Source organism: Acomys russatus, chromosome 3 (genome assembly GCF_903995435.1).
Source record: "Acomys russatus chromosome 3, mAcoRus1.1, whole genome shotgun sequence".
In the NCBI taxonomy this organism is placed as follows: domain Eukaryota; kingdom Metazoa; phylum Chordata; class Mammalia; order Rodentia; family Muridae; genus Acomys; species Acomys russatus.
The window spans coordinates 29,810,231-29,824,884 of NC_067139.1; the positions used below are offsets into that span (position 1 = coordinate 29,810,231).

General features: G+C 42.2%; 1 protein-coding gene across 2 annotated transcripts; it reads left to right on the forward strand.

Moving 5' to 3' along the window:
• The first annotated feature begins 2,750 nt into the window (after nucleotides 1-2,750).
• Nucleotides 2,751-10,976, forward strand: Fam8a1 (family with sequence similarity 8 member A1). 2 transcript variants are annotated; one of them, XM_051170807.1, is made up of 5 exons: nucleotides 2,758-3,497; nucleotides 4,477-4,597; nucleotides 7,067-7,190; nucleotides 8,170-8,309; nucleotides 9,839-10,976. In XM_051170807.1, exons 1-5 carry the CDS (start codon nucleotides 2,891-2,893, stop codon nucleotides 9,981-9,983), a joined length of 1,137 nt encoding a protein of 378 aa, XP_051026764.1. In that variant the 5' UTR covers nucleotides 2,758-2,890; the 3' UTR covers nucleotides 9,984-10,976. The 2 variants fall into 2 exon arrangements, with proteins under 2 accessions (XP_051026769.1, XP_051026764.1); XM_051170812.1 differs by lacking the exon at nucleotides 8,170-8,309 and having other exon boundaries at nucleotides 2,751-3,497; nucleotides 9,839-9,922.
• The last annotated feature ends 3,678 nt before the right edge of the window (nucleotides 10,977-14,654 follow it).

A 14,654-nucleotide genomic window follows, 5' to 3' on the forward strand; every position in this document is an offset into this window, starting at 1 on the left:
GATGTTTGGCTATCCGGGTGTGTAGAATGTTTTATTTTGTTGTTTGTTGTTTTGTTTTGTTTTGACATAGGATTTCTCTGTGTAGCCCTGGCTGTCTGGGAACTCACTCTGTAAACCAGGCTGGCCTCAAACTCACAGACAACTGCCCGCCTCTGCCTCTCCAGTACTGGGATTAAAAGCATGCTCTACCACCACCCACCTAGAATGTTCTTTTAAGTCCTATCAAGGAATGAATTCAAAGATGGAATAAAATAATAATAATAATAATAATAATAATAATAATAATAATAATTCGCTATTTTCCCAGTTGTGGTCCTGCATGGCTGTAATCTGAGCATCCTGGAGGCTGAGGCAAGAGGTCGCAAAGAGTTAGAGGACTGATCTACACAGAAAGACCCTATTGAAAAAATATTAAAAGAAAAACCAAAAGACTGCATACCGAGAAAACAAGTAAGGCTGCTCCAGTTTGCAGCCTTCATAATGCCCATGATGGAACCCAGACTTGAGCATCTGAATAGCAGAAGAGAGACAGCTGTTTCATATTGAGGCTGCTTCTCCAAGTTATCTCCTGGCCTACAGATTTCTGCTACATAGAAAGTGCTGTTCTCCTCTCAGCCTTTCGCTAGCCAAACCCCCTTTACTTAAGTCCCGTTAGAATTCCTTAGTGTTCCTTGTTCACATCACTGTGTGACTCTGGGCTCTTGGCTGGCCCTGGACTCATATAGACACTCAGGTATGCAGTCTTACTTCTAGAAGTAACTAAAGTGTAATGTTTACCAGTCACCCTCGTAACATTGTCCACTGGTCACTAGGGTCACTGAGTCTCATGATGAATCAATTCTTCAGAAAGAATTCATGATGTTAAAAAAAGTGGGAAATGAGGCTGGAGAGATGGCTCTGCAGTTTAGAAACTCATTGCTCTTGCAGAGGACTGGGGTTCAGTTCTCAGCACCTACATGGTACCCATCCTAATTTCAGTTCCAGGCCATCTGGTGCCTGACCTCCAGGAGTACCAGGCACACATGTGATGCACAGACATGCATGCAGGTAAAATATTCACACAGATACTACTTTATGTGTGTGGGTCTTTTGTCTGGAGGTATGTCCGTGCACAAAGAAGACAGAAGAGGGCATCAGATCCACTGTAACTGGAGTTATGGACAGTTCTGAGTCACAACATGGGTGCTAGGAATTGAACTTGGGCCTTCTGTGTTCTTAACAACTGTTTCTCCAGCACCAAACATTTTTATTTTTCCTCTCTTCCTTCCTTTCTGTTTGTCTTTGGGAGGGGGGAAGGGGTTGTTGTCTGTTTATATTTTGGTGTTGTTTTGTTTTTGTTTTTGTTTGATACAGGGGTTTTCTGAGTAGCCCTGATTGTCCTGGAACTCCCTTTGTAGACCAGGCTGACCTCAAACTCACAAAGATCTGCCTGCCTCTGCATTCTAAGTGCTGGGATTAAAGATGTGCTCCACCACCACCCAGCCACAATTTACTGTTTAAGTGATATGGTAATCCAGTTTTATTTCTCTCATAATTATTTACTCTCTCTTTTTTTGCCTCTGACCACTTTTCTAAGCGGAAGTCTAGGTCTTCTATTAGCATACATAATATTTATTCATTCTCAGCATCCTCAGAAATGCCATACACTATATATGTAATGCATAACTAGCAAAATATGTAAACCCTCACTATATATATAGATATACATTGATGCATGTATTCAAGAAAAGTTCTTTTGAATTACGCTATGTTGTATTTATTCTATCATCTATTTTGGTTTCTGACCCATTGTCTCAGCCTTCACTATTGCTCTGATGAAACATCATGACCAAAAGCAAGTCAGGGAGGAAAAGGTTTAGTTGGCTTAAAATTCCACATTGTAGTCCATCTCTGAGGGAAGTCAGGACAGGAACTCAAATGGGCAGGAGGAACCTGGAGGCAGGAGCTGATGCAGATCCCATGGCTTGCTTAGCTTTCTTTCTTCCAGAACCCAGATACCGGCCTAGGAATGGCCCCACCCACAATGGGCTGGTCCCTCCCACATCAATCACTAATTAAGAAAATGCTTTCCAGGTTTGCCTACAGGACAATCTTGTGGAGGCATTTTTTCAATTGGGGTTTCCCCCTCTCAGGTGATTCTAGCCTATATCAAGTTGACATAAAATTAACCATCACAAATCATCATTAAGTAGTCTCACAATATTTGGCTCTTTGTAGATTCTTTGTATGTCCCTGGGGATACAAAATCACACTACTCCTCCTAACGGGCTTATAAATTTAACAAAGTGAAGTGTGTTAAGACGTAAGTATAAGAGAGGCTACATATAGATGAAAAGAAGACGAAACCATACACAGACTAAGGTGCTAAGCAAGAAACAAGCACTGTGCTTGGAGGTCTGGGCCCTCTTGGAAATTCTGGTAATCGGATTCAGCTTCACAAGTGACAACCACGTCCTAACCCAACAGGATCCTCTGTAGGGGCTTTGGTGATAGAGTTATTGGAAATCTCAAGAGGAATTAAGTGATGCTGAATGCCTCACAGATGTCGCCTAATTGGGTGCGTTCACAGCATCCAGAAGAACTATGAAGCATTGCACATGTTACTTTATGCTGCGGTGCGTTATGTTAACGAATATGTCACTATTTATTATTAAAACACAGTAGAGGATGCAGAGGGGCGTTGCATAAACAGGAACCTTCTCACCCAGTCAGCACCATTCCCCGCCCGGCACCCCTCAATATATGCGCCGAGGGGCGGGGTTTCCGCTTCCGGCGGCGGATTGTTGACGCCTGCTGCTGCTGTGGTGGCGACCGAGCGTTTGCGGAGGTGCTGCCAAGGGAGGGCGACGGCGCAGTGACAGGCAGCGCGGAGGGTGCCTCCGAGGCGACGATGGCAGAAGGGCCCGAGGACGCCCGGAGCCGCCCTCCCGGGCCGGACGGCGGCAGCAGGGACCACGAGCCGGTCCCTTCCGGGCCAGACTCTGCCACGGCCGTCCCCGGGACCCCGGCCCTCGCGACCGTCCCCGAGCCGGAGCTGCCGCGCGAGCTCCGGAAACGCCGGGAGACGGGCACCGAGCCACAGGAACCGGGAGGCTGCGAGGCGTCGGACGGGCCGGGGCGGCTGAGCGCTCGCGAGTACTCGCGGCAGGTGCACGAATGGCTCTGGCAATCCTACTGTGGCTACCTCACCTGGCACAGCGGCCTGGCGGCCCTCCCCGCTTACTGCGGCCCGCCGCCCGCCGCCCCGCAGCCCGCAGCCCCGCCGCCGCCCCCACCGCCGCCGCCGCCGCCCCAGCTCGCATACTACAACCCCTTCTACTTCCTGAGCGCCGCGGGGCCCGGGCCGGGGGCGGCCACGGGCGGCGCCACCCCGACAGTCGTCGCGGGCCTGACGCCCAGGGCCCCGCATGTGCAGGCGTCCGGCCGGGCGGCCCCTGTGACCAGGGTGAGCTCTGCAGCCCCTGCTCGGACGGCGAGCGACACCGGGCGGCAGGCAGGTGAGAACGGGTATGGGGTGGGAGGGGGTAGAGAAAAGGATTCTATTCATTTTGAGGTTTAGACCGGGATTCATAGAGCCGTTGTTGACGTCGAACTCCTGATCTTTCTGCCTCCACTTCCCATGTTAGGGTCACTGGTAGCTTACTGATTTTTTTTTAATTGCTACTTCTTTTTTTTTTTTTTTTTTTTTTGGAAGGATTTCACCCTGTGGCCTAGGCTAACCTTAACTCAGTATATAGCCTCGAGCTCACAATAAGACTAATGTGTCAACCCACAGGATCTTAGCAGTCCTGCACTAGCCAGAGGGGGTCTCTAGGAGTGGTCGCTGGGCAAGTATGGTCACTTTTGAGCAGTACAACTGGGGCTGCTGCTACCATTGACAGTTCCCACACACATTAGCTATGGTTTGCCCAGGCCTTAAATTCTAAAAATGTACTGCGAGGCAATGCCAATTGTTCTTCCCTTAGATCTGGCACTACCACTATGCTCCCTTATTGGTGGCACGAGCCCTTCTTGTGTCTAGAAACCTTATCAAGCCATCCTCTTGATCTCCGTGCTCTGAAGAGACAGATCCAAAGCTAAACTTAGGTTATGAGCCCACTGTTGGAGGATCAGGACTAGAATACTAGAAATCTCCTGGACTTAGGCTGTGTGAGGACAGTGGATCTGAAAGGCAGTTGACAGAATACGGATAGCGAGTTGACTGGGTGGTATCAATAGTTGATTCTGTGCTCTGTAGCACAACTTGAGGCCACTCTCCTGCATCTGGGGGCCAGAATGCTGGGATTACTGGATTGACTCCCCGTGTTCTGTTCTCCTGATGGAACCATTGCCACTGGCTGCTGCAAGCCCCCCCCCCTTATTTTTTTTAATTCCCCCCCCCCTTATTTTTTTTAATTAAGTTGGACCTTGACTTGACTTTGCCCCTTCATTATCTGGTTTGTGTGACTCGTTTTCCTTTCTCTCCCCAACTTACAGGCAGAGAGTGTGTCATTCCATCCCTGGCACACAGGTTTATGGCAGAGATGGTGGATTTCTTTATTCTCTTCTTTATAAAAGCAACAATTGTTTTGAGCATCATGCATCTCAGTGGAATAAAGTAAGTTAAGAATGGTCACAGAAGAGTCTGGAGCTGCTACTTAGAGATCTTTTGTTAATTCTGTTCATGCCTGTGAGTGACTGGGTGATGGGTGCCCAGGGCCAGTATTTCTCCATGAAATCTTTAACAGTTGAGTTTGTTTCCTTGTTTTTTGTTTTCATATGTTTGTACCTGTGAAAGCTGAGAGGTCCACTTTGGGTGTCTTCGATTCTCTACTGTATTTTTTTGAGGTAGAATCTCTCACTTAAGCTGGAGCTTGCCATTTCAGCTAGACTGGCTAGCCAGCAAGTCTCCACGACCGACCTGTCTCCCTCCCCAGTTCTACACAGGTATGTAGGTATCCCAGCTTTTAGATGAGTTCTGGGGACCCACTCAGATTCTGTTATACAAACACTTTACTTACTGAACTATCACCACAAGCCCCTTGTTAATTTTAAGAAAGAGACCTCAATATGTTAAGATCTGTGGGAAATTCTATTGAAAGCAGGTAAAAGGAGTGAAGATTCAGTGGCACATAACTTTAATCCCAACACGCAGGAGACAGAGATCTCTTTGAGTTCAAAGCCAGCCTGGTCTACAATTAGATCAAAAAATTGTATTAAAAAAAAATTTTTTTTAATAGGTAAAAGCTGCTTCTGGGCTGGGCATGGGTCCACACGCCTTTAATCCCAGCACTTGGGAGGCAGAGGCAGGTGGATCTCTGCAAGTTTGAGGCCAGCCTGGTCTACAAAGTGAGTCCAGGACAGCTAAAGCTACACAGAGAAACCCTGTCTTGAAAAACAAAACAAATAAACAAAACAAAACAAAAAAAAGCCACCACCTCCAGACCTGGATTGTTTTTATTAACTATTCTCTTGGGCCAGTAATTTATTGACTTCCTTTTATTGGCCTATGAAGTCTCTCACATGAAAGCACAAAGAGGGCCTGGATGGATGCTCAGTGGTTAAAAGCACTCACTGCTTGTCCAGAGGTTCCAAATTCAGTTCCCATGCCAGGCAGCTCATAATTGCCTGTAATTCCAGCTCCAAGGATTCAGCCCCCTCTTCAGCACATAGATGGCGTGCGCGGCACACACACACAACACAAATCACCAAGAGCCTGTGGTAGGTGGGCTCTAGTACTCAATTAGTGGCATTTCAGTGGGATTGCTTACAGTTGAGCAAATTCTAATCCATTGCCAAGTGTGGCATTTATTTTAGAAGAACAGCTGTTATCAACTGGAAAGCAGAGCTTGACTCTGCTTGTTAACCTTAGTCACCATCAGATACTAGTTTGGGTTTATGAGAAGATAACGTCAGAATTGAAAAGATAGTAGAACCGGGCACGGTGCTGCAGGCCTGTAATCCCAGCACTTGGAGTGAGTTAGGCTAGCCTGGTCTACAAGGTAGGTGATTCCTTCCTGCCCTACTTCTCCAACACAGCCTTTATTTTCATTTTATTTTACATTCATTCATTCACTTGGAGTTCAGAAGTTGGCCTCTCTAGCCTAACACTGCTGTAATTTCTATTGACAAGATAAAGTGAATTTCATCATCTGGTTTAGCAGATGCCCACTTTTTCCCCCCACTGTCCCTAATACTTGGTTTCCTATAGACCTGTGGCCAGCCGAGTGGGCTCAGGCAGGGGTCACTATTCACCAGATTCTGGGGATGCCCACATTCTTAATCAGTTTTCTCACTGTGAGATGGAGCCCTATCACTTGCTCCTTCCAGGAGCTCCTTCCCTCTTCTCTGTGTAGCTTGCTTCTCTTCAGTCTTTGTATTGTAGGAAATGTCATTTCTGAGAATACACAAGAGTCTATAACTGGTCTGTTTTCCATTGTGCTCCAGTTGGCATCCCAGTTTACTGTTCTACTTTCCTTGCTAGGTTAGAATCTCAGAGAAAGCACCACTTTGCTGTCCTAGTCTGCCTTCTGTTGTAGTGATACACACCATGATCAAAAGCAACTCTGGAAGGAAAGGTGGATTTCATCTTACAGCTTGTACTCCATTACTGAGGGAAGTGAAGGCAGGAACTGAAGTAGAGGCCATTGAGGAATGCTGCCTACCGGTTTGCTCTTCATGGCTTGCTCAGCCTGCTTTGTTATAGCACCCAGGACCACCATGCCAGGCGCGGCACCGCCCAGTGTCCTAGGCCCTTCCTACAAGTACCACAAAGACTTGCCAACAGCCAATCTGATGAAAGCATTTTCTCAGTTGTTTCCTTCTCCCAGATGACCCTAGCTTGCTTTAGCTTGACAAAACCATTCACCATCATGTCATCAGAGCTGACATCTTATTTGCTCCACAGTGCTGTGATTTTGTTTACTTACTGCTCTGAGTAAAATAGTGGGTGTTTTGTGCATTAGTGAGAACCTAACAGTTAGCTTTAGAATTTCATGTAAAATTATTTCCTACACTAATTAGGGGAAAATGACACAACTACCTAGTAACTAATTCCTTATAACCCCAAACCCTTCTTCTTGCACAGGGACATCTCTAAGTTTGCTATGCACTATATAATAGAAGAAATCGATGAAGATACATCAATGGAAGACCTGCAGAAAATGATGATTGTGGCACTTATATATAGGTTGTTAGTTTGTTTCTATGAGGTAAGCTGCTGACTACAGCAAATAACTGCTCTTAATGGTATGATTTTAGATTATCTACTAGGAAAAAAAAAGTAATGACAACTTATAAAATTTTAAAGCATCTCTTCACATTTGTGGTTTTTCACAATTTTAAAAATTAACACTTTTAAGTAAAAAGCCCTAAATAGTAAACTTTGGAAAGGAGACATTTTATAATTTGCCTTGTTATGCATTTCAGTTTTAGAAATAAAATTACATTCATAAGCAGATTTTAGTCCAAAAATATACCTACAGATTGGCTATAAAGTATTTTCCCCTGTGAAACAACTTCCTAAAATATAATGGGCCATAAAGCTATACAGTAGATAACTTTTGGTATTGAACACATTGAGACTATACAAATGCACTAAGTGGTTAATTGGAGAGGGGTGGGTTTTGGATCACATGCAGAGCCCCAGAAGTGCATTGAGCTAAATCCAAGCCTCTTTGCTGTTTGAGAGTTTTGGGGAGTTCTGAGGGCAGATTTGAATGTAGTTGGATTTCTTGTATCTCAGCTTACCCAGTAGTTGGTATGACAGGACTGTGCCACCAGGCCCAGCCTTTATTTAATGTTTCGTTTGCTGAGACCCAGCTTGGTCCCAAATTTGCCAGTCATCTTTCCCCAGCCTCTGAAATTCTGGGATGTCAGGCATGTGCTTAGATGGTTAACTTCTAGTATTCTATGCAACTGGCACATCCAGTGCAACCGGTTTTGTTTTTGTTTTTGTCTTTGGTAGCCCTGTCTGGCTTGAAACTCACTGTGCATACCAGGCTGACTTCAAACTCACAGAGAAATACACCTGCCTTTACCTCCCAAGTGCTGGGACTAAATAAAAATGTGCCACCACACCTGGCCCTCCAACATGACATTTTTATAAAGCATGATTAGTTAGAAAAACTTTTTTTAACCTCTTTTAAATTGGCATAGTAAATTATTTTCAAATTATCCTTCTTTCCTTAGATAATTTGCATTTGGGGAGCTGGGGGAGCTACCCCAGGAAAGTTCCTGTTAGGGCTTCGAGTTGTGACATGTGATACATCGGTACTCATTGCTCCAAGTCGGGTTTTAGTGATTCCTTCCTCAAATGTTAGCATCACAACGTAAGTCCTTTGCTTGGCTTAATCTACTACATACTTGAAAAAGAATATAGTTAGATTGGGCCAGAGACATGGCTCAGCAGTTAAGAGCACTGGGTGCCCTTCCAGAGGACTTCGGTTCAGTTCCCTGCACCAACATGACAGCTCTCAACTGTCTGTAATTCCAGTTTGAGGGGATCTGACACCAATGTGTACTAAATAAAATTATAAAAAAGAATATAGTCATCTACTGCATAATGTTAACTGTCCAAGGCATATTCAACAGCGATTAAGATTCTGCGGCATGGCGTGCTGACTTTACCATATCTTAAGTTTATGCAAGTGCACTTATTTTTGCATTCTCAGGATCATTCACACATTCCTCAGAATGAGTCCCTCACTAAGTGGCATAGGATTGTGTTCATTATGCCAAAAAGTTCACAGGTTCAATACAGTATTTTAAAATGTTTTCTTCATAGCATACACTGTAATCATACTGGCTTACATGGGAGTTTATGAGCCTATGTTTCTCTTGTTACCTTCAGTATACATTTAAGATGACTTTATGAACCATGTTAGGAAGATGAGAAGATTTTGAGTTTTCTCAGTGCTCTGTGCCTACCTTTATTCTCTGGCTCTGTGGACTACCTGGCATCAAGCCACTTTGTCAATTGTGAAATACCACAATCTTGATCTGGTGGTGCACTGACGCCAGCTTTTAGCTGTAGACCCTGTAATGCCTATGTTCTTCACTGAGGGTGCAGTGGCGGTCATGGACATTGGGGAGGTGAGCAAGAGTGATCAACAGAATCAAACAAAACTTACTGTGAAATGTTACAGGAACAATTCAGGTTCCAGGCAGGCTAGATTTGGCTGACATACACAGGTTGCCTTATAACTTTTAACTCTGAGTCAATAATGGTTGGTGTTTATTGAGCATTTCTCAGATGCCGGGCACCTGTGGGTAATTTAACATGCATTTTGATCTCGTTTTCACAGTTAAGAGCACAACCAAGTAATTAGAAAAAGAAAGTGAAACCAACCAGTCTGGATTCAGAATCTGCACGTTTAGCCACTGACAGGCAGAAACCTAACACTGTTAGGATAAGCTATTGCTGAAAACTTTTTAGGACTTCTTTTAATTACTGGGCCCATACAGGAGAAAGTAGATAAAAGAACAGATTATGTTTTTGATAAGATAAAAAGTAGGACTGCAGTAAACATACCCAGTTCAGAAGATTCTAGAAACTCAACGTAATATGTGACTATGGGAAAGGTAAGCAAAGAGATGTTCTTTCTTTCTGACAAATAGTACTTCTGAAAGTACTGCAAACCATTTCATCATTGGTGTACTTAGATGTTCAATTGGATGCACATCGAACCTCTAGGCTTCTATGTAGCTTTCTATAAGAGTAAAGAAGGTAGTTAGACGATTTGTTAAAAACTTGCCAGGAAAAGATTGAACTGTGCTCTAAATGTCCGACATGGACAAAATACCTAGTCAGCAATGACTGGTACAACCTGACTTGCTATTTCTGCTTGCTTCCTTTTAGGTCCACCATACGAGCTTTGATCAAGAATTTTTCTATTGCTTCTTTTTTCCCTGCTTTCATCACACTGCTGTTTTTTCAGCATAATCGAACAGCCTATGACATTGTAGCAGGAACCATTGTGGTAAAAAGAAACGGGGTCAGATGATGCCTCAGAGCCCAGAATTCCACTCTTTGGAATAATGACAAGACTAAATTATGTATCAAGGCCATCAGTATCTCTGCTACATTAATTGATTTAAAAATTAAAGCAGTCACTCTGGTATGATGCAGGGGACTGTTCTGAAAGTGTTGACTGTACTTAAATGTCAAGGAACTTTTCCAGAAGGAAAAACTATTAAACTATTAAATTCAAGTGTTAAATATTTGTAAGACAACAAAGTAAATAGTTTCATAATCAATATAGACCAATACATACTTTAACATTTAAGATAACCAAAATTTGCTGGAAGCATTTTCAGCTTTAAACTGCCCAAATTAAAGCTTATCCTAGAGAGATTGAAAGATACCCAATTGTGTTTTATAAACACCTACAGAACTAAAGTTGTTCTTTGTGGCCACTGAGAAAGAGCATCAACAATCCATGTCAGGTAATTGGGAGAAAAGGGCTAGTGAGGAAGGCCTTAGCAATCCCCCTCACCCTGTTGCTTCCGGGATATCCTAGAGTTCACTGCAGTTATGGTGGAGTTTTGGAGGCAAGATCTTCATGATGATGAAAATGTATTGAGTCATATCATTGATATTTTAAAAAGGTAAGTTAGTGATTGCCTTTTGGTGGGGTGGGGTGGGGAGGCGCTGGGGGTGTGAATTTTCAGTGTAAATTCAGCTTAGAACTCATGTGCCCTAAAATCAAATTATAAATACGTGAGGGAAATGCTCACCAAACATTCCCAGTGTTCTGAATGTACCTGTAGATTATATTTATGTACAGCAGACTCCTAAGGCACTTCTATATTCTATACAGTTTCATAACTGTCAAAGCATCAAGGTGTTAAAAAGAGTCTTAGTATTTTGTGAATCATTATGAATTATTCTCTCTAAAGCAAAGCAGAGTATCGTCTCTGGACATTATTCTAGGTTCTTTAAGCTCATTTTGGCTCTATTAAGAGATGAAATTTGGGGAGAGATGTTAAAGCAAACTTTGTGCAACATTATTACATATATGTCTGTGTGCTTTTGTTGTGTGTCCCAGTTAGCTAGCTGTACCAAAATGTTTAAAACTTTATTGTTCTTGTATGATTTTCCTAAGAAACACTAAATTGTATTGCACAAGAGAACAATCTTTGTTCCTGGTTCTAAACAGTAAGAGCAAGCCATGTGTTATTACTATATCAACTTTAAGCAGACTTTTCTTAACATTTAAAACTGAAACATGCATTTAATGTCTGCAGACACTTTAAGAACCTTCTAATAGCTATTGTAAGAGTTCATAAACCATGTTTTTTCAAAATTATTTTATTTAAATTAAATCCAACTTCACAGAAACCCCATTACTTTCAGGAGCAGTACATAGAGCACTTGCTTGTGGCTCTGGTAGGATTTTATGGCTCTTCAAACTCTTACACTACAAATTGGAAAACTGGTGTGGACACTACTTTTTTTTTTTTTTGCCACTAATGGGGGAATTCAAGTTGAAATGTGCTTCACCTATGCAGCTCTGGAGTATTTGATTATTCAGATTGTTGTAGTTCCCACTAAGGATATTTTTTATTTATCCAGTATAATAAACTAGACCAATTTCTTATAGTTTAAATACTGCAGCTTGCTAGACAAATTCTTTAGATTCATCAATGAATTCAAGACGTGCCAAACAGGGTATAAAATAAAAAGTATTGCTTTATCTCTACAAGAAAAGATCTCAGTTGAAATAAATGGAGAAGAGGGAATTTGGCTCCCTTTTTTCCTCATAGGTTGTAGAATGGAACCTCTTTCACAGAAGAGTGTATTCACTTATAGAAAATTAAACTCAGAAATGAAGACTTTTTTTTTTTTTTTTTTTTAATGAGCACTCTCTAAGCTGAAACCTTAGAACTGGAGTCTTGGCTGCTGCATTACCATTCAGTCCAAACAACTGGCACATGATCTAGGCAATAAGACAGTATAGTACTCATCACTGAGTGTTCTGGAGTGGCTAGGTCTTGGAAATAGGATATTCTACACTCTAGGTGGTAAAAGCACCATGATAAACCTTGCTTACCAATTATTTTCTGTGATCATAAACACATGACACTTCCTTGACAGTATTACCCACCCAACTTCTCTTGCACTGGGTTTACCTTCTAATCCTAAAGGTGGTTTCCTAATTGAGGACCACTTTGCTCATGCCTCAAAAATTAGTCTTCAAATGATCTTTTAAACTTGTTCACATCAGTGATTTGAGTGTTTAATTTACACATCTTACTGTTTCTGGCAAAGGACTGAATTTTGCATTTGTTACTTGGGCTTCTGAAGGAAGACGGGGCATTAAACTTTGTCATTGTAACAGTATTCCTAAACTGACAAGTACCGTTTCAGCTCCTTTCCATCCTGCAAAGACCAAAGTCCTTACTCAAAGCCTGGGTGATGTTTCTCATTTTGGCTGGTATGTGTAGATTCTCCTGTAGTTCACTATAGTAGGGCTTGCCCTGCAAATGACCCACCTATAAATAAAACTCAACATTCTATTTTTAATATTTGTAATGTCACCAGTTTGTAATTTTTGTCTCAATAAATACATGAACAGTGTTATCTGTGTCTGCCTATTTCTTTGACAAGTTTTATGAAGAAAACAGCTACAGCAGTGGATTAAACTATGTTCTTTAATAGGGCTGGAGGAGCTGTGGTACAGTAAGGTAACACTTGCCTGGCATATGAAAAGCCCTGCACTATCCAAACACCTATGAAAAACTCATTTGTATTTAAGAAATACAGGTTACTTACTGTGCATGAGCTCAGCTTCATGTTGAACTCACTGAATACTCAGAGCTGTTAGCTGTACAACACAATCAGATGACTAGATTTAAACTCAGTCTTAATGAGAAAAGCCTTTATAAACCATTCCATAGTGGACTGCCTTTCCTCGAGGACAGTTCTGGGTGGGTAGTGTTAACTGTAGACTCAGGAGGCTGACACAAGAATATTGTGAATTTAATGTCAGCCTGGACTACAGTGTGAGACCCTACCTTTAGGAATTAAACTGTGCGCAAGCTTCAGTTAATGCAACTTTGAGTGCTGCTCTAGACAATTTAGTATTCTAAGCCAGGCTACAAACTGTATTTATGGCTACAGTGGACTTTATAGGAATAAAAAACAAAAAGGGGGACACTACCCCATATTACAAAGAAATGAGGGTTATGCGCTAAGATCTTCAACAGCCTCATTTCTCAATGTTACTACAGTTTCCATTAGACAAATATACTCCCTTATAAAATTTCTGCTGAATCACTTTCCTGGCCTTTGGGCTATATCAAATGTAGTATTTGTTCTTCCTCAACAATTTAAATCCAATTTTAAGTTTTATACAAGCCCTGGGAAGGACATGCTAACAATGAAAAGTTCTTCTTAGACTAAACTCGCTTTTACAAGCCAGGCATGATAACATATGCCTTTAATTCCAGCACTCGGAGGCAGAGGCAGGCGGGTCGCTCTGGGTTCGAGGCCAGCAAAGTGGGTCTACGACAGCCAGGGCTACACAGAGAAATCCTGTCTTGAAAAAACAAAACTCATTTTACAGGGCTAGAGAGTTAAGAACACTGGCTCCTCTTCCAGAGGTCCTGAGTTCAACTCCCAGCACCCACATGGCAGTTCAGAGTCATCTGTAATGGAATCTGATTACCTCGTCTGGTGTGTATGGAAACAGCGTTCATATAAATTAAATCATTTTTTTTAGATCATTTGAAGTATAAATTGGTCCATTTTTAACAAAGAACTTCTGTCTGAATTGTACTCTTCCTTAAGGCCTACACTGTAAACACTACTAACAACCTAGCACTTAATACTTAAAAATGACATCCCCAGACATGGCAACATTAAATGACCTTAGGCATCTTTAATGACACAGTTTGAGTGCTAGCCAAAGCCAGTTTGTCAATCTCTGGGAATATGTCCAAGAACATACATTTATACATCCCAATAATAAGCACTCTCAAGCCCAGCCAATCCAATCCAAGTTACCTCTGATGGGTCTAAGATAGGACAGGCCCAGAGATGGAGCTGCCATCATGACTGGAAAGTCATATGCAGCCCAAGAATTAAATTTCAATATCAAAACAGTCTTACAGACTCTAAAGAACTAACCCCCCCATTTTAATATAAACTAGTGCTAGTATGACTTTAGTAACCTGCTTTAAACATGTGCGTGCGCGCACACAAAAATACTAAAGCAAAATGACTTCCTATACATTTTAAAGGAGTATGCCCTATTAAGTGCCAATTACTTGGAGCCACATAAAGGCTAAGGACTAGTCGGCAAGGTAATGACAGGTTTCCAGCATTTACCAGACTCCAAACAGGCTAGGTGTCAGGTACATATTATTAAATAGAATATTAGAAACAACCTGCAAATCAGTATGTCATAAGCCTAGTGGAAAAACACCTTTTCATGAGGACAAAGCATTAAATATTCTCAATGTGAATTCACTCAGCCTGAAGTGTGGCAAACTAAGCACAAACAATAAATGCTAATCCTAGTTAGATTGAAGACAAAAGTATGAAAAGGCTGGTCCAAGAGTTCTTTCCTGAACCTTAAATGAGCAAAAGGTCTAATCATACAAGTAATAACAGTAAAAGGCCCACCATTACAGTTTTATAAGCTGCTGGAATGCCTGAGCCATATATCTAC

Bases quoted from the DNA above. Each gene is read 5' to 3' on its own strand.
- Fam8a1 (XM_051170807.1), top strand. From the start codon at position 2,891: ATGGCAGAAGGGCCCGAGGACGCCCGGAGCCGCCCTCCCGGGCCGGAC. The intron at 4,598-7,066 runs GTAAGTTAAGAA...CTTCTTGCACAG, and splicing joins ATGCATCTCAGTGGAATAAA to GGACATCTCTAAGTTTGCTA. The intron at 7,191-8,169 runs GTAAGCTGCTGA...TTCTTTCCTTAG, and splicing joins TGTTAGTTTGTTTCTATGAG to ATAATTTGCATTTGGGGAGC.